At 34.7% G+C, this 23,061-nt stretch overlaps 1 protein-coding gene across 8 annotated transcripts in view; it reads right to left on the bottom strand.

Annotated features, from left to right (window-relative positions):
* The window catches only part of LOC143239764 (septin-2-like), an 84,597-nt gene that overhangs the window by 20,272 nt on the left and 41,264 nt on the right, over positions 1 to 23,061 (bottom strand). For all 8 annotated transcript variants that reach the window (XM_076481243.1, XM_076481245.1, XM_076481242.1 and 5 more), the window contains exons 4-7: positions 17,389 to 17,512; positions 16,626 to 16,760; positions 11,392 to 11,509; positions 5,905 to 6,006 (exon numbers count right to left, since the gene is read on the bottom strand). In XM_076481243.1, the coding sequence (XP_076337358.1) occupies positions 5,905 to 6,006; positions 11,392 to 11,509; positions 16,626 to 16,760; positions 17,389 to 17,512 (479 nt within the window). The remainder of the gene's footprint in view (positions 1 to 5,904; positions 6,007 to 11,391; positions 11,510 to 16,625; positions 16,761 to 17,388; positions 17,513 to 23,061) is intronic.

Below are 23,061 nucleotides of genomic sequence, written 5' to 3'. Positions count from 1 at the left end.
ATACACAGTATATAGTTAAAGTTTTGTAATATTTAGGGATACAATATTCCACTTTTTAAAATTATAATCCTCTTTAACTTTTATTTAAGGACATTTAAACTATTTTGACCATCTTAACTCATGTATTAAATGATACTTTTCTATTGATTGGTTGGTTGTTTGGTGCTTATTGGTCCAAAGCAACTAGGCTATCTGTGCCAAAAATTTAGTAAAAAATATAAAAGTAAAATTATTAAAACAAAATGAACCATGTTAAAACAAAACAATGACCAAACTTCAAATAAATAATATTAAAAAGGCCAATGTCCCTTAAAAAATTTAAAAACACAAGTGAGGTGGATGGCGTCACTATTGCTAATAACACTGTCTAATGTCAGGAGTAAATCCATAATAAAAATATGTCAAAAATGATGCCATCACTCACTTTCATAATGATGGTATGACATTAAAATGTGGGTCATTGTGACGTGAGTGTCACAAAGGCCACACATTGGTGCATCAGTCCCAGATAAAAGAAAAAAAGGAGTTAAAAAACTCTGATGTAGTCTTGCCAGGATAACTTTATCTTTCTGATCTATACAGAAACACGATGGCCAAAGAGTAATAGGGGTTTGATCAGGAAAAGGTTATCATGTTGCTTTCTCCAAGTCAACTGCCAATTGGCATGGAGCTGAGCCTTGAATACAGGACCATAGTACATATAGGGTACAAACACAGTACCAGAGCAGATAGACTTAGCTGTGGTACCACTGAGCTCGTTCCCATGAATACAGATGTGGCCTGGTATCCAGAAACACTAGATACAAATTGATAATAAAGAGAAATGGGCTAGTTGGTTTTGAATATCAGTGAGAGCAGGATGAGAACTAATATGAAGCACTTCCAGGACCAGTAGAGAGCTAAGCAAGTCAGAATAAATAGCACACAATTTATGTACTGCATAGCTTCTATGTGATCCATGGCAAGAGAAATAATGTGTGATTCAGCAGTGAACACTGAATATATATAGGGGGTCCTGTGTAAAGCCACCAAACCACAACAAATCATGGCAGGATGCACAGTCACCTGATTTAAAAACATTCATATAAATGGGAATGGAAGGATGGTTTGAAAGATGTTTAGTAAATAGAAGACAGTGCTTTCAATCAAGAGTATCCATATTCCTCAGGTGACTCAAAGAATTTAGGGATGGTAATAAGCCATTCTGGTATGACCAACTAGTGTATACAACAATATCATTCAAGGACAGATCCAATTCAGTTAGATGTGCCTGGATACGAATGCCAAAAGAGACAAAGGCAGACCGTCTATTCTTAAGAAGCATATCCCACTGAAGAAGGAAGACACAATGTCAAGTAAGATGCTGTGGAAAGAATCAGAGTTTTGAAGAATACAGTAAAGAAAGTTTCAAGTGGTGAAGGTGAAGAGGAAATTTGTGAAACTCAGTGTACAAACTCTGGACTGCAGAAGTGTAGAAAGCCCCTGTGCAGAGCTGAAGTCCCAGATGGTGCACGAAGTTCAACATCTTCAATGCCATATTACAGGCAGAATCATAGACCAGAGACTTGGTCTAGTTTGAATTAAAATAGAACATGATATATCATTAGCACAGAACATCGATCTGCTCCTTGAGAGATAAAAGAAAGGGTTTGGAGAATTTTCAGTGCCCTTGTACACTTGACACATAGCTGCATGATGTGTGGAATGAAGGTCAGCTTACAGTCATAGGTAAGCCCAAAGAACTTTGCTTCAGGGACCACTGAAAGAACAACCTCACTGAAACGAAGATCAGGATCAGAGTGGATACCCTGTTGGCAGCAAAAGTGCATGCAAATGGTTTAGAGAAATAAAAGGTAAAACTGTTTGCTGTGGTCCACTTCATTAAGCTATGGAGGGTAGCCTAAAGTTGCTACTCGATAAACCTCATACTCAATGACTGACATGAGTTATGGAAGTCATCAACATAAGTACATTTGCAACAGTAGGAGGAAGTTATGCAGTGATAGCATTAATCTTGACAGTGAAAAGTGTGACCCTCAAGGCACAGCCCTGGGGGACTCCAAGTTCCTGTGGGTAAGGATGGGAAAGCATTGAACCCACATGGAGTTGGAATCACCACTACATTAAAAAGTTATGCATAAAAGTTGGTTATTGCCAGACAACTCATATGAGTGGAGGCCTCACAAAATGACATAACTTCAGCCACACCTCTCACGTACTATCATAAGCATTCTCAAGGTCAAAGAACACAGATAAAAGATGTTGCCACTTGAGAAAGGCTTCTTTGATCAACGTTTCAAGTCAAATCAGGTGGTCCATGGTGGAACACTACCATCAGAACCTACACAGGTGGGCATTGTTTGATTCAAGGAACTAAATAAGATGAGCATTAACCACACTCTCTAAGGTCTTACAGAGACAACTAATCAAAGCAACTGGATGATAATTTGAAGGAATCTAGAGATCCTTCCCACACTTAGAAATAGGGAAAACAATAGCCCAGTGCCCAGCATCAGGAAAAGCATTCTCCTGCCAAATCAGGTTAAAACTATCAGAAGAATAGCAAGAGAGGCAGGAGAGAGATGGTGCAGCATCTTGTAGTAAATATCATCAGGTCTAACAAACGCACTGCTAGACTGATGAAGAACAACTTTGAGTTCCATCAGTGTAAAGGGAAGATTACAGTTATAGAGACAATCAGTCTGAAAGAAAAATGAGATTGCTCTGCTGAGACTTGATAGCCAAGAAAATGGGGATAAAACAGAAGTGCTAGATGCACAAGAAAAGCTTTTACCTACAAAAGGAATCCCAGGCCCATTTGTGAGCCTTCCTTGCCATTTGGCAGGCAAGACTGCATCACAGATGAGAATACCACTGAAACATTTGTCAAGGTTTTAGGAATAGATTGAGCAGCTGCCTGGACAATACAGCCAGTCACTGTTGCTACACAGTCATGTATTGATGGCTTACAGACAATGACAGGGTCAAATTCCAAAAGAGCACTGAAATAGGACCAGTTGGTCTGGTCCAGCTTCCACTAAGGCATGGAGATGACGTGGCATTGACCACGTTTAGTCTTCCTCAAAATGATAGGAAAATGATCACTGCCCTGTGGGTCACTGTCAACCAACCCCCTAAGAAAAGTGATAGAAGAGCAAAAGGCAGTAAAAGACTGTCTAGGTGTATGAAGATAAGTATAGGAACCATTACTGAAGACAGAAAGGTTGTGCTCTGAGAGTATACACTCTATGGAACAAACCCCCCCCATCAATATCAGCCAAATTCTAGAGTAGATTATGCCCATTAGTGTTCCCCAAAATTAAAAAGGGAAATGGCAATTACTCAATAAGACCATCAAGGTCTGATTGATCACAAATCTCTTCAAGAGACAGGTAAAGAGAACAAACAGTGATGGTACCACTCAAGGAAACACAGACAGCTATGGCCTCCAAGGGTGTATTGAGTGGCAAAGACAGGGTAGGCACATGCTGGTTGACCATCAGTGCCATCCCACCATGCACTCATCCATCACACAACCTGTTATTTTAGTACAAGGAAAACTCCCAAAAGGTAACTGTATAAGCAAGTTTCAAAAACGTTTCTTGTAAAAAAAGATACACTATGATAAGAATCAATCAGTGCCCTGATGTTATCCAAATTAGAATGGAAAACTCAACGTTCCACTGTATCAAAGTGGCTATTTTTACTTAGGTGGGGGAGAAATGGATGGAGAGCCTTTCTGTTTTCAACCATGTCATTTTTCTTTAGAAAAGGGAGGTCTGTTGAACTCCATGGATCCTGTCCTGGGTTGAGTGGGTAAGTCTCTGTTGGTGAACTAAGATTCCAGCAACTGAAGGCACAAATTGTCATTCTGCACTTCTGAGCTGAAGAAGTAGATGGAACCCAACAGGTGCCAGGAGCTAAAGCCAACAGAACTGGATCTGGGGAACCACTGGAAGGATTGGTAGGAACAGAGACAGGCAAAGATGTTGGCTTGTCAACTCTTTTAACCAGGAGAGCAAAAAATTCTTCACATGGTTGAAGAAGGACTCTGTTGGAAGCACAAAAAGATCTGTCTGCACTCCCACAGTAGCAGTGGAGATGGAGTGAGGGAGCAGTAACTTCCAAGTCTCTGGGTAGGAGATGTTGTTCCACCTCTTTCTTCTCCAGCCAGTCAGGGCAAGAATGAAAATAAGAGGGATAAAACCATTACAGTTAACACAGTAAGGTTCTAGTTCACACTGGCAGATATCATGGTCTTTGCCATCACAATAAGCACATGTTAAAGAACCATGACAAGATGCCTTTGAGTGACCAAATTGCTGGAACTGGAAACATTGGAGAGAGTTTGAAATACATGATCATATTTTACAGTTCAGATACCTACCTTGATGGTGGCAGGTAGACGTGGCAATGCAAATGTTGAAAAAAGAACACTTGTAGGTAGCGTTATTCCATCTTTATCAGGGGAGATACAGTGCACCATAGAAAGTCTTTGGCTGGAGAAACCAGCAAGCATCTCAGACTCATGAATGTTCTTTAAATCCTTTTCAACAATAACTTCTCTTGAGGAATTCAGAGTAGCTTGGAGAGTATTCTTGATGGGTATATCCCCAATGGCCTTCGTTTTCAGGAGTTTGGTATGGTGTGGTGTAGATGTTTCCATCAAAATGACTTTGGAATGCAACTTTCTGACTGACTTGGGAGAGCCAGCAAGCCTCTCTAATCCCTTTTGAATGAAAAAAGGAGACATCTGCCCTAAGAATTAATCAGACAATCAATGCAAAATCCAAAATTGAGGTGTGGAATCTAACTGTGATGGTGACCAGGAAACAGTGGTCATTTATCAATTATCTGTTGTTGTTTTTCTTCAAATGGGGTATCCATATTAAACAGAATGCATTTTAGTGCCCACTTACCCCAGCCACCATAGAGCCCTAGGAGGGGATATACTACAATGCCAAAGAAGGACATGCTGCATCAACACCATGGTTTTGTGAGCACTAAATTCCAAACACCAGCATCAGATACAATGTCCACAATGCCTGTTGAAAACATCCAACACTGGTACTTGGTTGACCCTAGCCCAAGTGGACCAGCCGATTGACCCTGGGAGGCCGCCTCAAGGCTGCCTGTCTACAGGGATTCAAGGCCAAAGTGGTGTGTTAGGGTTGGACCCTTCAACCACCAGGATCCTCTCCTCCATTCACAGGTTGCCATACATGGCAAACACATGGGTGAATGTTCAGATTCCAGAGGAGGTAAACTGAAAGTACAGGGCCTTCTTTGGAAGGTCTCCTCACCATGTACTGGAATTTATCTTGAGAGGAGGTTTCTATTAAAGTGAATGTTATTTTATTACACACATTTCCTCCTGGTTGTGTAGTTTAGTTTGTGTCATTGTTAAAGAACACGAAATGTATTTAGACCTATACGTTTGTAATATATGAAGTAAATCATGTGAATTCTTAACCCAAAGATTATAATTTGGAATCTCTTGTTTTCAGTTGTTGGGTATTAAAATTTTAGTTTGTAGTCTTGTATACTTTATTGCACTGACTAATGCAGATTAATCACTGACAGTAGAAGCTTTTAATTTTTGATATTATTTATATCTGTTGAAAGAAGTTCCATTATTGCAATCAGTTAACAATAACACATTGATTGAAGCTAAATCTTACCAATTTGTACAACAATAAAGAAAAAAAAATCAATTAATAATGAAATGCATATTTTTAAATGTTTTAGTGGCTTTAACACACTGAAAGTTTTACAAGCAACACTGCAAGGATAGTTAATGTATCAAAATATTTTCAAAACCAATTAATTCAACTGCTTATAAAAAGGTATATAATACAAAGCATGCTAAACACACACACACAGAATATAACCTGAACAGATTACTTTTAGCTCTCTATCTTGCTGCTTGAATTCATCATCTTCATCACTGTCACACTCAGGAAGCTGGTAAACATGAACCTCATTTTCTTCCAATTCACGTAAAATCTACATAATACATCATGAAATTTTTAAAACCTGGGCTGAAATACACTTTTTCCTTTTATACTTTGCAAAATACCTCTTGAGTATATGAACTTTACAAATCAAATTTTTTTGTAACTGCAGAGAAGGAATGGAATTGCAGGTTAATTGTCAATTTAATTAATGTTAGCCAACTGTCTTATGATTTTATATCACTTACTATGATAACCTGTATCCATAAGTTTTATTTCTGTAGGATGGAGGAACACACCGTAGATTGTTTTACAAATTTATGGGATTTATTCTTAAATTACTACAACTGTACCATACTTGTAAAAGGATATTTGGTGAAAAAATAAGGCCATATTTTTATATATTTATATATACATACATATACATATATTTATATATCAGTCTTTGGCATTCAAATGTCCTGCATCAAATTAGTCACAAATATAACCATCCTTCCCCCCTTCCAGAAACAATTCTGAAAGAATCCCCCCCATAAGAAAGTGGCAAACCAGATGGCTCATACAGAATAAGCCCTGTAGAGAAATAACCAAATTTTACAAACAGCCCCAAAAATGCTCGTCTCCATAACAGTAACTTTAAGGGTCCACTGTGAAATTGATGAAATGTCTCTTGAGGATAACCTCCTGTGAGAGATCTAGGTCTAGTACTATTGCCTGTTGGACAGCAAGAAAATATAAATTATTGACACAGAATGAAAATGTGTCCTCCATTCATATATTCTGAATTACATAAACACACCTCATCTCTGAATAGAAATATCTCTCACACACATACATACATATATATATATTAGTTAAGTAAATAATTACATCCAAATGAAGCCAAATAAGTAAACAAAATCATGAGGATGAACTGCGTTAAAAACAGCAAATTCCAACCTCTGATAAATGATATTATAACCATAGATTTTTAAGCCATAAACAAAACACATTAAAATTAAACAAAATATGATAGAGTTGATCTAAATAAACCACCACTCAAAAACTAAGATGTTGCTCTTAATGAAAGAAACTGGAAAATCCAGTGGATAGAAGTTGCAGATTCATTAGTTACATTGAGAATATTGAAAGGAAAGTGTGTGTCCTCATCCCAAAATTCAGAAATTTGAGAGAAACCCACAAACCCAAAGAGACAGAACCATTACTGTAAGTAAGAGCCTGTTTTCCTGTTTCATAAGCTGGGAGTGGATGAGAGGTGGCTGAGCCAGGCTTAAAACATTATTAAAACTTGTACAACCCAACAGAAAACATATGGTGTTGATGCTAGATCAAAGGCTAGATCTCTGTATTTCACAAAATACAGTGAAAGGCAAGATGAATTAATTATGAAAATGTGGAGAAATGCCTCAGCAATCTTAAACCAGGATGGCCACAGACCTGGTTAAGAATGCCAATGAAGGATGAGAAAGGACACCATCATGGACTTGGGATGATCGAAGAATGAACTGAGATACGAATGATGATCGTCCACCAATCTCCCCCTTGTCCCAAGCACAACAAATAAACATGAATAGGATCCTTGAAGTATTGAATTAATTGTTACTATCACCCCATGGCCAGTAACTCTGATAACCATAAAATGAAAATCCACACCCCACTGTTCACATGAAGGTGAAAATACCACAGAGTAACAGAGGTGGAGAATTGGTTGGTTAGTTGTTTGTTGGTGTTACATGGCACAAAGCAACAAGGCTATCTGCACCAAACAACTTGTAAAAAATTAAAAATAAAGTAAAATTATTAAAATTTGTAAAAAGGAACCATGTTAAAACAAACTTCAATTTTTTAAATAAAAATTAAATAGTGTTAAAAAGGTCAATGGCATTTAAAAAACTAAAAACATTTGAAAGGTGGACAGTATCACTATTACCAATGACACTATCTAGCATTAGAGGTAAAACTGTGGACAATACTTGTCTGAAATGGTGCCGTCGTTCAGGGTCGTATTGACTGCATGACAGAATGAATTCTTCTTTTTGATCCTTATGGAAAGAAGACAGCCAAAGCCCAACAGAGGGTTTTATCTGGAAAAGTTTGTTATTGCATTGCTCACTCCAAGTCGACTACCACCTGGCACAGGGTGGGGATAATTGAAGGATAAGACCAATTTCAATACCAGAATCTGAAATACTCACAGATCTGCAGCTGAATGAATACCAAGTATCTATCAATAGTAGTAACCTCACTCTAACTGACCCCCCCCCCCAACTTGGCCAATAGTGGTGCTGTTGATCTCAGTTGACCTGAAAATAAAGTTTGATCTAATCAGCTGCTAGAGCCAAAGAAGATCTAGAGGTGAACAACAACAAAAAAGCAAATGAATTATGTCAATTTGAAACACCCTTGGACATCAACCGACAATTGACAATAAAAAGAAGCACACGGAAAACACAAAAGGCTACAACAGGTAGACGAACTCACTCTATCAAAGTATCTTTACTGAAGGCACAGAAGAAGTCCATCTGACCAAGACAGAAGTCAGAAGAAGACTCCATTTGACTGCAAAGTGAAATGGGAATCATTGATAGGCTGCAAAATTTCTTTTTTTATGGGAAAATATATGTGGAAACAAAATATACATCCACCCAGAGGTGCAAATCTAAAGCATGCAAATAGATGAATGAAGGTACAAGGCCTTTCTATCCTGTCATGTAATGAAACAGTAAATCTCCCAGAATGTACCAGGAATATCAGCTGAAGTAGGAAAAGAAACTAAATAATTCCTGCTAACTTTTCATCAGCAAGGAAGGAATAGGCTCAAGGTGCATTTAGGAAATCCTTTAAGTCCTACAAACTCAAGAAATTAATTGAAGAAAAGGAGTAAGTGTTTGATCCAAACTGGATTCATGAGAAGCCAATTTACTAAAGAAAGGCATCAGAAAACAGAGTCCAAATTCTTCCAAAGATCAACAAAAGAGGCAACTTCAGAATCTCTAGAAGAAAACACCCCGGGTTGAATATATGTCTCTATCTTCCAACAGGTCGAAACACAGACAGCTTCAACTGAAAGTGCTCCCTTCACAACCATGTGTACACACTAGATAACAAAGGAGAAATAGGAGAAAATGGATTAGCCAATGTGCTGATAATAGTAAATTTGAAATTTATACCTTCAAATATCACACTTAATTTAGTTAGATTTTTTTAAAAGGAAATTATAATTATACTGAAATCCACAAGGCATCTCCAAAATCTCAATCCAAAACAGAACAATAAACACTTCAAAGAAAACCATAACCAATGCTCTGTTGAGAAAAAGTGATTACATTATCTGAGTAATGAGCTTTTATACAGTACCAGGACAGAGAGCGCATGGACATGGGTGGAGAAATTTTAAGTTAGATATTGCCAGAAGCATTCATGTTGGGTATAAAAGACTGGAGCAGGCAAGACCAATGCTTAGATAGGCAAAGCCAATAATGAACAATAACTTATGTGTCAGTGGATGATAAGTATGTTTTGAAAATGTCTTTAATGGTAATCCTGCCAGGGAACCATGCAATTTCTGGAGAGAAAATGGTGACTCCTTATCCAGAGATTTGTCAAATAGGAAGTGATGGACAACTGCCTGTTTCAAAAAGTGTATTGGATTAAAGTGTTCTTATTCGTACACTTAGGATATTTTCAAGGTGCCTTTCTAAGCTTTAAAAATAAAGTTATCTATTAAAGAAATTTACAATTCCTTGACCAACAACCACACTTACTAGAGTGTCAGTCCTATAATGCCAGGGTTTCAAGAGCCCAATATCAAAACACCAGATATAGAATAAATACAATGAAGATGCTCAGTTGGCAAAACAAACTACTTAATGATCCTTACAGAGCCACCTGTCTGCAGGAACCAAAGACCAAACCAGTGCATGGTGTTTCCAACCCAATCAGCTTTCAATTGCACAGAATATTCTTCTCAAGCTCACAGATTATAATATGATACACACACACATAGCTGGATGTTTGGATACTAAAGAAGGTAACTTGTACAAACAGAACCTCCCCTTCATCTTGAACAAACATTGACACCATGAAACAATCGGATAGAAACTGTCTCTCAGGACTGTGAATTATAAAATATAACTTTCATGTTTCAATTAATAAAATACATTAACAAATACTTACACAAAATAATTTTCTAATTAGAATGTCATTCTAAGTTATGTTTAATACATTTATAAATAGAATTACAGTATATTATACTGCAAGCAATAGTAAAAATTTCAATGACATGGACTAAGTGAAAAAGGTATTACACAGACAGATTTTGGTTTATTTGATATTCATGTAACAGTACAAAAAGACTGTCTCTTAGTTATCACTGAATTTAAAGTATTATAATTGATGGAATGCCAAATTAATCAACACCGTCCACTGCCAACTCTTTTACCACTCTGATGAAACAGTAGGACCTAACTGTGACTTATAATTTCATCCATGTCCCTTAAAGTGTAGAACACAGCTTTTTTTTTTAGCAAGAGGATGTGAACCACAGAGCTTTGGATTCAAAGTTTTGCACCATAATCACTCAGACCTTGTTTGGCCCAATTCAGCCGAGAGAAGTTTTACTAAAAGATGGTTTACATAATATCCTATCATCACGTGCTTTTTCATAAACTTAACTATCACAAATGAATGATATCACGTGCTTTATAATTAGAAGAAAAACCTTTAGAAATAGACTTTTGGAATCCATGTATATCAAGTAAAAATTTCTAGACGTCTTATGACATATCATACAGTTTTTTATTTAATTGAAAGTTAATTTCATATTGATAAATCAATTACAGCATTTCCTATCAGCAATTCTTCCAATGAAACTAAGCAGCCACTAGTAACTTCCAAAAATACGTTTATGTTAATTGTCTTTTGAATATTATTTCATTCCTTGATATCCTAATATGCTGTAAGATTTCAGAATACTACAAACAATAATTTTAAATTATTCAGTACTCTTATTAGAGTAAAAGGATGATTTTATTCAACAGTAAGCCTTATCTATACTACTCATTTTAATAGTTTTTAAAGTGTCACCATCTGCATGAACTATAAATGTTTTCTCCATGAATTACAGCTTAGAAAACTATTAATTCACTATGGTATAATATATATTAATGGAAAAAGAGAGACTAAAACAGTATGGACTACATTTATTGCTTTAAGATTACCCTAATATTAGTATGTCTTTAGCTTTGATATAATGGCTATTTGATGAAGGCAATATCTCTTAAAACTGATGTAACAACTAAATACAAGCTGACACTCAAGATAGAACATTCATATTTTTCTTTCCCTTCAGAAAATAGTAAGAAAAACATTGAGAGATGTTACAGTAAGTTGTTAAATAATGAGAACATTTTGTTTCTTCAACAAAAACAAAACTAACCTTATCCTTCAGTCTACGGATTTCATTAGTGTTAAGTGTGTCTGCCTTTGCTATTACAGGAACAATGTTTACTTTTTGATGCAGACGTTTCATGAATTCAACGTCCAAGGGTCGAAGCCTGGTAATAAAAAAAAAGAGTTTGTAAAACAAACACACTTTCATTTAATATGTTTTTAGATGATCAATTTTCAAATTTATTATTTTGATACATTTTACATTAAGAGTGAAAGTCTAGTGTAGAAGTGAAATAAACCAAGATACTTAAATATTTATGCTACTGAATCCTAATCTAAACACAGTATTAGCACGTCTCACACTTTCTTTTAGAGATGTGCATTTTGAAAGATCTTTATGTTTGCATAATTTTTACAATAATACTTTACGCATAAAATAAATCTCCCAGTTTATGTTTTGAGACAGAACAGAAGAAAAATAAAGAATACAATTTTTATGGCTCCTAATTAAATTAATTTAAGTTTATAATTAGTAAAGTTTCATCATATTTTACAAGAGTTCTTGAATGGTCTAAAACAGAATAATATAAAGGTATCCATAAAGCTCAAAATAAGTATTGTAAGTACATGAAGGTTTCATTTAAGGGATTATTGTAAACTAAATGTGCAATGCTTTAATTTAGATGTTTACTAGATACTAAAAATCATGTGTACTCTAATTAATTCTACTAAGATCTAGAAAGAGATTATTTATAAATATGAGTAAGTAACTTGTAGAATACCAGTCAGTCAGTGAAGTATTTATATATTAGTGATTGAGAATTCAACATGTGAGTTCATTAGTTGTTGATTAATAGAAGATTGATTGAATAAAGTTAATCAATAAGTTATTGATGGTTATTATCAATCAATGACATTTCTGATGAAAGTAAAAACATTATTTGTGATCCCATTCCAATAAATGTGTATCAGAGACAGTAGCTTGTGGCATAAGTTAAGGAAGAAATAAACTAAATGGTTATTTTGAAGTGAACTAGATCTGGCATTACTTTCACCAAGCAATCTAATAAAACCTGCCCAACAAAAAACACATTACAACAATATATGTATAAAATTTTCATTGAGAACAGACATATATCTATAAATTTCTCCCTTTGAAATAAACAAATTTAAAAAGTACAAATCAAAAATTTTTATTACATCTTAAGTCTTTTTTTATTAAATCAATTCACATAATGATAACAAACTAGTTGATTTCCTTAATAACATTTTTTTACATGTTGTCAAACTTTGACACAAGTTGAAAGCCTAAGTTCACACATAAAAACATTTTCAACATGAATTCTTAAATTACTGTAGGTCTAATACTCTAATAACGTTTGAGAAATTTATTCAGTTGATAACAAATTTAATTTACTGATCAACATTACTCAATCTTTCACACACTGAATACTTCATGGAATTTTCTATCACATCTTAATTGCGTACTCATATTTCCAACTAATGTACCTATATCTGGGTATCAATCTATGTATCTAGACTTCATGTTACATACTCTCTAGCTAATATTTAAATTAAAACATTGAAAATATAATTAACGACAAACTTAACAAGACTGCAAGTTTATATATCTAAAATATTTATTATAACAGTATTCTGTGCTACCAGTTACTACAGCTGAATTAGCGTTTTCATACTCTAGGTCAAGGGTCGGCAACCTATGGCCTGCCAGCCGAAATCATCCGGCCCTCTGTCCCCAAATGAAATATCACATCCACCTGGCCTGTGGTGGTCCTAAGAAAGAATTCAAGTTTGTAACTTAATGTGGCCCTTCATCCACTCGCAGACATGGCCTCTAGCCCCTGCATTGAAAGAAGTTGCTGACCCCTGCTCTAAGTTCTTAGAATACTGAATATTTACTTCATAAGGCATTATTAACATCTCTCTTAAACATAAACAAATTATTCATAACCTATGTTGTTGTTTTGAACTAAACACAAAGTTACACAATGGACTATCTGTCTTCTGCCCACAACAGGTATTGAAACCAACTTTTTTAGCACTGTAAGTATAAAGACATACCACTGCACCACTGGGGGCCGTAACCTATGTAGTGACTCCTAACCTATTATTGCCACGTACTCCCATTCAGAGGTTGGAGCCAAAGTGTACCCTTGGCATATACACAGTACTGTACAAAAGTATTAGGACAAGAGAGTATTTTGTCATTCTTTCCATTTTATGTGGTTAATTCTTCCCCGCTACATGAATGTAAATTTCAACACTACTGTAATGCTTCACTGACACCTCTTGACAAATGAATCAATGAGGGAGAGAATACTTATCATTCTTTAGAATTCCCATAACACTTATACCAATGAATGAACATAATGATCAATTTTAAGGTTTAAAATAACTTTCACAATATCATATGCAGTGTCTTAACTATATACAGAAAGAAACTAGCAAGGAGCTAGCATAAGGTATTGGTACATGTTAGAATAAATCAATTTAATAGTGCTCCATAAATAAACCTTGATAAAAACAGTGTTTAACATTATATATAAAGTTTTGTTGTCATGTTACAAATGAAAAGGAATATTTTGAAAAGTCCAACCAGAACCATGTGAAGCTTTTATACAAGTCTTTGTTCTTCTGACATGAAACGCTCTGCAAACAGTGTCAAGTACACTCTAGATAGTAAGACCAAGAAATGTAAATTTAAAAACAGGAAAGGAAGACACAGAACTCCTAAACTCAATAATACTCATGTTAAATATCATTGTTTATGGAGCCTTTGGGACAGAAGAAAACTACCACTGATCTCAAGCATGAGATAAACAACCATGTACCACATGACAGAAAAGTGTCCACATCTACAGTATCAAGAAAACTCAATGAGAATAGAATATTTAGTTAAAAACTTTTTGTTTAATCTTCAAATATTGCCAAGAGACTGAAATTTGTTGAAAAATTACAAAAAAAAAAACTGTACTGTTGATGATTGTAAATGGGTATTATGGACAGATGAGTTCAAGTTTGAAATATCTGGTTCAAAGCAAAAGTTGTATGTCCAGTGAAAGAAAGGTGAAAGCTATTTACCTCAATGCATTGCACCTATCATGAAGCATTGAGGAGGCAGTGTGATGGTTTGTAAGTATTTTTCTGCTGAGATGATAGAAGATATTTGCAAAATAAATGAAATAACAGACCAGAGCAAGTGCCATCAGATACTGATCTGTCATAGTATATCCAATGGTTTGTATGTTTTGGGTAAAGGACTCTACTACCAAGAAGATAATGACCCCAAACTCTCATCCAACCTGTACAGAAATTACTTAGTTAAGAAAGAAGCTGTTGGAGTTATTCAAAATGGTGCTATGGTACCCACAGCACCCCATCTAAAGCCAAATGAGCAGATCTGGAATTTGATAGATTAAAAACTTGACAAATCAAAAGTTACTTCCAAAGAAATTTTATGGGGGTGAATTAGAGGCATTTCAAGTAAAATCCCAAATAACACTGACTAAAAATGTTGCATCAATGCCTGAAACATTGTCTGCAGTTATTAAAACAAAAGAGAGTCACACAAAATATTAAGTATTTGTCAAAGTCAAGCACTTCTGCCAAGTTTCTGTTGCACTAAATACGAATATTATGACTGTGTCCTAATACTTTTGCACAGTGCTGTAACTTGTTATAAAACTTTAATGAGTGATTTATATTATTAAAGAAAATCAAAGTAAATAATAATTCTTTGTTTGTTTCTTAACTTCATACAAAACTACAAGAGGGCTATCTGCACTAGCTGTCCCTAATTAGCATTGTAAGACTAGAGGGAGAGCTAGTCATCACCATCCACCACCAACTCTTGAGCTACTACTTTACCAATGAATAGTGGGATTGACCCTCACATTATAATGCAAACATGGCTGAAAGGACAAACAGGTTTGGTGTGACTGGGATTCAAACCTGAAACCCTTAGGGTACAAGATGAGCACCCTATCCACATGGCCATGTCAGGTGTATAAATAATAACAGTTGAGACAACAATATGTGAATGTTATGTGATGGCCAGTGCATTACTTAAGTAACTGAGACTGCCCTCCTCAAAATTGGAGGTTTATTTTAATATTTAATATTATTTTTTGGTATGTTTATAAAGTTCTTTTGCAACCCCCAATATATTATTTTTATTGTTGAAAATATATATTATTGTCCATAATATACAAATATTATGAAATATTGATACTAAGAAAATAAAAAATAAATTATGTAGATGCAAAACTATGTTTTGTAGTTTTTTTATTTCCTTGCAAGATGGTTTCAAAATTTCAAATATTATGACTAATTAACTGCATACCCTATAATACACATATGGCTTTTTATTTGAGAGCCTGTTAAGCATTCTGCTGGATAGGTTGCATACAAAATGATTATTTGTATCTAACATACTGAGAATCTAATAATCTTGCACCTGAAATACAAAACTAGTGATAGCTGATCAATCATATTACTGCTGGTGATATTTGGCAAATCTTTTTTACCAATGATATTCACCAATTAAATTGTTAGGCAAAACAAACCCATTAATCTTAACATAATACACTGTAGAACTCGTAGGCTTACAAGTTTCCCACAATACTGGTTCTTGTATCAATTCCAGCTGACAATTTTATTATTTTTGTGCGAAAAGAATGATCGTTTTTCAGGTAGGCCTATAATAAATATGAATATCAACACAACTCAACTACTATTATGACAATATGATGATGTGATCAAATTGATATTTATATAAGCAAAATTAAAGATTAGAGATTATTTTTCACAGATACACTTTCCAAGAATTGTTCATTTTTATTCAACTGGCACTTTGAATAGAATATACTGATTAGATATTTCTAGCAGCCTTTGCAGACTCCTTTAATGTTCTCAGTTTAGAATATTTCAACTTTAGCATCCACTTTCCTCCTTCCAACGTCACTTACTGTTTTATTGTATGAAGTCTAAATGTATCCAGTGTTTATAAAGATTTTCTACATCAACTTAGCCATTTGAGAATGATAAGGGGTACCAGTTTTAATTTATGAACACATGTTGAAATATTATTAAGTGGTACACCATAACTGCTAGAATTATATGGGAGGGCCCTCTGAAAATCTGACTGGTTCCTCTACAGTCTAGTTCATCATGATTATGTCTTCACAGAGAAATAAAACAAAAACAGTAAGTAATAACTTCACTCCAAGTTTTTTTCCACAGTTTTACTGTTGCACTTACCCATGTCCCCAAGGAGGAATGAAATAGAGACAGCAATGAACCCTATTATCCACTATGTTTTTCCTGTTAAGTCCACTCTCATCTTTGAAGAACTGGTTAAACTGATCAGTAATATAATTTTCTATCACCATCCAACTGTATTATGAACATAGAAGAACAAATAGATATAAAACAACAGTTTCAAATATAATTGTTCAAAATATTTTTCTGTTAAAAAAATCATAAAAACACTTATATAATAATGCAAGTCCATGAAAAATATAAATAATTTCTAATTCTAATAAAACATATAGCTGTTAATCATAATCCAGATGAAAACGTTCATTTTTTAAACACTTGGATACAGTTTCAGTCACAAACACTTTTGTGTTACTCATTCATTTTCAAAAACACAAAACAAACTAGACATTAGGCTTTCAAGCATTCATACAAATAATGCAAAATTATCTCTAAAAATATAAAAAATATATTTTCTCAACTTACACACTTATTGGAAACCTGTATTGAGTCAGCAGAGAAAGATGTGAACTGAATTATTCAAGTCTCACAGTAATATTATATTAAGTATGTATTACTCCTAATTTCAGTTTTAAAGTAGTCATGCATTCTTCATAAGAATTCTGAATTTTGCAAAAAAAAGTAAATTCATGTTTAAAACCTTAACACACACAAAACTGTTTTACACCCAGTTTTGGTTGTGTATGTGTAACTTTCTAATAATTTGTGCCATATATTTGTGTATGTAATAATGAAGATATCCTACTTTTCCTCACAGTTGACAGCATCTCCAAACCCAGGTGTATCCACAATTGTAAGTTTCAGTTTGACTCCTTTTTCTTCAATCTCCATTGTCTTTTTTTCTACATCAACTGTTCTGTCTAACTTTTCTAAAAATGATTAAAATTACAATAAGTTCTTATCATGAAAATATTACGTTCCTTCACTTACTTATTATTCACATAAAAGCTTAAAACTCAAACTGGTGGCTTTGAAAAACAAGTAAGATCTTAATTCAAGAATGTACTAAGCCTAATCAGCCAAACTGTATATAGTAAGCAAAAGAGGAATAATTTCAACTTTTTTTTTTTATTTTGCGCAAAGCTACACGAGGACTATCTGTGTAATTTCAACTTACGATGGTTGAATTTGAAACATGTATTTTAGAGTGGAATCTAAGTTAAAATAAATGGAATATTTTATAAACACACAGAGAAAAAGTTTTTGAATTTTAAAAAGTTGAAGAAACTACTGATCTGTGTGTGTGGGGCTCTCAGGTTTAACTGAAAAAATCTTAAAAATCAATAGTCTAAATTCAAGTTTTGGAAATTTTCATAGAGAATCTCCATATATCCAAAGATGTGTATTAAAAAATACTTGGGCCTCCCTAATGTTAAATTAAATTTTATGGTCTCTTAGAACTGGCTGCATGGGATTTACTTGAAAGACTAGTGCATATAAATGACTATTCACCACAATGTGTAATATACATTGTATAAGATCACTAGAGTATAGTCCATTAAAAAATAATGGTTCAACTATCCCCACCCCATAGTATATCTTAACCTCAAATTTTATAGCTAACTGAAATAAATACATTTTGTGAGATCAAGCTTGACTGACAAAGAGGCAGAAAAGTGCAGTCGAGGCAGTCAAGCTTTGATAAATTCCTTGTTAACCAATGAGAACTAAGATCATTCATCAAATGAATTAGTGATGTATTCATAGAATAATTATTGGTAAATATCAGTTAGATTAACAAAAAGACCAGTGTGTTTTGGTAATACTATATTCCAATAATGTCTTTTATGTCATGTCGCTTAGCAACAAAAGTATAACTTGATATTTTTCTTAGTCTAATGTGATGAACATATAAAATGAAATGTATAGACAACAGAACTGGAAAAAATATTTGTTGATTTCTTAATTTATAGTCTCTGTTTGTTTTTTATTTAAAATGTTGGTGATATAACAGAAAATAACTTTATTCAGAAAAAAATCAAGTTTCAAATAGAATTGGTATTTTTACTTTCATATAAATTTTGTGTAATTGGCTCTAGGCTAGGTAATTCCACTCCCTCAAGTAATCAAACTATTATACCTGAATAAATACATTTTGGCTTTCATGACTTCTTAAATTTCAACAAATCAAGCATAACATGATGCGTCACACACTAGCAATTATAGAGGTTAATTAGATTGTGGAATTGTACAAGTACAGCTTGTACTAAAAAAAATGTACTGCAGCTAAGAAATCATATTATGTTAAGCAATGTCACTACACATTTTTAAAAGCACACAGCATTTTAATATGATGAAATATAAAACTATACAACGAGCAATTGGTTTTCAATAAGCATTCTAATGAAACCTCAGCATTACAAACATAAATGTTATTTGCAAAATCAAAACTTTTTATTCAAATACCAAGAAATTTCTCCAGTGTGACAAAAAATATGATATTAAAAATTATTAATGAAGAAAAACATGTAACTGGTTGCAATATGCCCTGTGTCAGGACAAGGACTTTTCATCTACTATACGTTCCACATAGAAAATTTCATAACAGAGATAGGCTGCATTATTTCCTAACAGATTTGAACAAATACAGAAGTTTTCATTCATTCCATCAGTAAACATTTGCATGTTATTACTGTATTGTAATCACTTCCAAATACTCTCTCCCTAATCTTTATGCAGTATGAAAATTCTAGCTTTCACACCCACACAACATTACATAAAAAACCAGAATTTAAACAGGAGATCACGTAATCTCTTCAGGTGTACCTTCTCCCTTTTTCTCCTTATGAACACCAAACTTTCACTATGCTCTTCTAAGACCACTTTCACATAAATAAAACTAATGAAATCAACTTATGCGGTGCTAACAATTTTTTTTTACAATATAATCCAATACCAGTAACAAGTGTAGCATTATTTCATACTATTAGTAATTTCCTTTAAAAAATCTCCATAATATGTCCTCATATTTGTGAACACTCTTTTCACAAGATATTCAGAGGGTTGAATACCTTAAATTATGAATGCCAGAATATCACATGATAACTACAGCTAATATAATGGAATGGAATGTATAAGAACTACATTTTTATATTGTTTGGTGTTTCATCGGCAGATTGAAGCCACTGAAAATGGATCATTCTTGGGCAGGAACAGTTTTGGGAAAAGTATAATTGTGGGCCATATAACCCAGGTAACAGTAGGTAACATAATAAAGAAGGGTCTCTATCTAGAAGAGCAATACATGTCACTTACTCATTAGTCATCCTGGAAAGTTATGATAATTACAATTATGCTACAGAAAGTCCTTTACAACTTGTATAACCATAATTTTTCTCTTACCTCTGAAGAGTAGATGTAAAGATTGGTTTAATGCTGTTTATGTTTTAACTTCAAAAATTAAAGTTTGCTTTGTTTTACCTTAATTTTTTTTATGGATTTTACTAATTTTACTTTAATTTTAACTTTTTACTGGATGTTTGGCACAGATATCCTAGTTGCTTTGTGCTATAAAACACCAAACCAACCAACCAATTTGTATGTTGCTTTGTTGACACACATTAGTAGACAAATATATGCCTAGAGTAAGATACAACCACCTACAAAACTTGTACAACATTTTACCAGTAGAAAAGCAGCCTTTTGAAATAAAACAAATATGTCTAAAACTCCACTTTTAAAAAACCTTCATCTCTTTTAGAGTAATTATCTATTAAGACAGTTGGTCTCTTGTAAATGTGCATTTAACATGTGCTGAATACAAAGGTAACAACACCACATCTATTATGTCTTGATAACCATGTAAACCAACTCTCAGTGAAAAATATTTGGCTTTTAAATATGTCAGGGACATTTGCAGTATTTTATACAGTATATCTAAGTCTAGTTGTGCAAAATACCCATCTGATTTTGCTGTAGGCATGCAAAACAATGATATTAATGATAATAAGCAAAATAAGTGATTTCATAACGTTAAACAAAATAAAATCTAGTTATTTATTCATATTATTATGGAATGGAAGGATGGTTCGAAAGATGTTCAGCAAATAACATACACTATTTCCAATCGGGAGTGTCTGCTTTTTTCAGATGACTTAAAGATAGGTCACATTTGGAGACTGCAATAAGCCATGATGGGATGGGCTGACCAGTGGATACAGCAATGTTATCCAAGGACAGACCCAATTCATCCAACTTCACCTGTATACAAAAGCCAAAAGAAGCAATAGCAGATCATCTGTTCTGAAAAAGCATGACCCACTGAGGAAGGAAAACACAACCTCAGGTGGGATGCTTTGGTAAGGAACGAAGTTTTGAAGCATATAGTAAAGACAGTTGCAAACAGCAGAGGTGTAAAGAAGGTTTATGAGATTCTGTGTATGAGCTCTGAAATGGGGAAGTGCAGAAAGCGCCAGTGCAAAGCCGAAGTACCTGATGATGAATGGAGTCCAGCATCTTTACGGCCGAGGTCCTGGTCAAGCCATAGACCAGTGACCCATAGTATAGTTCAATCAAATAAAAGCACAATATATCTTTAGCATTGGACATCGATCTTCTCCCCATGTGGTGGAAGATAAGATACAGAGGATGTTCAGTGCTCTTGTATATTTGACCCATAGTTGCATGATGTGTGGTATAAAGGTCAGCTTATTGTCAAAGATAAGCCCCACAGGGACCACAGATAGCACAACTTCACCAATATGAAGTTCAGGATCAGGGTGAATTCCCTGTTTGTGGCAAAAGTGCATGCAAACAGTTTTAGAGTGAGATTGAAGTTAAAATCGTTTGCTATGGTCCACTTCAGTAAATGATTGATGGTAGTCTGTAGCTGCTGCTCAATATACTTCATGTTTGATGACTGACATGAGATGTGAAAGTCGTTAACACAGAGCCCATTTGCAACAGTAAGAGGGAATTTTTCAATGATGGGATTAATCTTTATACTGAAAAATGTGACACTCAAAACACAGCCCTGAGGGACTCCAAATTCCTGTAGAAAATAACGGGAAATTATCGAACCCACATAAACTTGGAATCACCTGTCCATCAAAACATTTTTAATAAATATATACAAATAGCCACGTAACCCATATATATGGTGGTTTCGCAAAATGCCGTACCTTCATGTTGTATCATAAGCATTCTCAGTGACAAATAGCATTGATACAATATGTTGTTGTTTGAGAAAGACTTCTTTGATTGACGTTTCAAGTCTTACCACGTGGTCCATGGTAAAGCTCTGTTGTCAAAACCCAAACTAAGTGGGTGAGAGGAGAATGTTTGATTTGAGGAACCAAACAAGATGAGCATTAACCATCCTCTCTATGGTCTTACAGAGACAGCACATCAAAGCATTTGGATGGTAGTTTGAAGGAATCTTGGGATCCTTCCCAGGCTTAGAGAAAGGTAGGACAATATCCTGGTGCCAGGCATCAGGAAAAATATTCTACTGTCAGATCCAGTTAAAAACAATCAGAAGAATAACAAGAGAAGCAGGAGGTAGATGGCACAGCATTTCATAGTGTACATCATCAGGTCTGACTGATGTACTGCCAGACCAATGAAGGGCCAGTTTGAGTTCCATCAATGTAAAGGGACAATTATAGTCTCAGAGACAATCAGCTCGAAAGGAAAGAGGTGATCACTCTGTCCAAGTCTTGATGGCTAAGAAGGTGAAGGATGAAGCAGAAGTGCTAGATACCTGGCAAAAGTTTTCATCTAGAGTATCAGCTACTTCCTGGGCATCACAGAGCAAGATCAAGAAAGGGACAGAATTATATTACCCACTGACCTTTCGAATCTTTTCCCATATGACTTTGGAATTGGTGGTAGAAGATATGTTAGTTGGGAACTTAATTCAAGAGTCCTTCTGTCTTTGACGTCTTACCCACCGATCATGTACACGGGCCTGCTAGAAAGCGATGCTGTGCGAGAGTGTGGGATACCTACAAAAAGTATCTAAGGCCCATTTTTGAGCCTTCCATGCCATGTGGCAAGCAGGATTCCACCAGGAATGAGGATGTCACGGAAAACATGTCAAGGTTTTACGAATACATTGAGCAGCTACCTGTATAATACAGTCAGTTTATGCTGCCACACAGTCATCTATTGATAACTTATAGACAATGGCAGGATCAAGTTCTGCAAAAGCAGTGAAAGTGGGACAGTTTGCTTGATCCAGCTTCCACCACGGCACACAGGTCGAGTGGTATCGACCACAGCCAGTCTCTCTCAAAATTATAGGAAAATGATCACTGCCTCGTGGGTTATTGTAAACCTTCCATGAAAAGTGGGAGAACAGTGAAGGGAAACAAACTGAGAGATCAGTAGCAGTAAAGGACCAACTAGGTGTATGAAAATAAGTAGAAGAACCAATATTGAAAAGGTTGTGATCAGAGAGCATATGCTCTATGGAGCA

This window comes from Tachypleus tridentatus, chromosome 13 (assembly GCF_004210375.1).
Source record: "Tachypleus tridentatus isolate NWPU-2018 chromosome 13, ASM421037v1, whole genome shotgun sequence".
In the NCBI taxonomy this organism is placed as follows: domain Eukaryota; kingdom Metazoa; phylum Arthropoda; class Merostomata; order Xiphosura; family Limulidae; genus Tachypleus; species Tachypleus tridentatus.
Note: the sequence above shows the minus strand (reverse complement) of the source record. Positions and strands in the feature narration are given on the sequence as shown.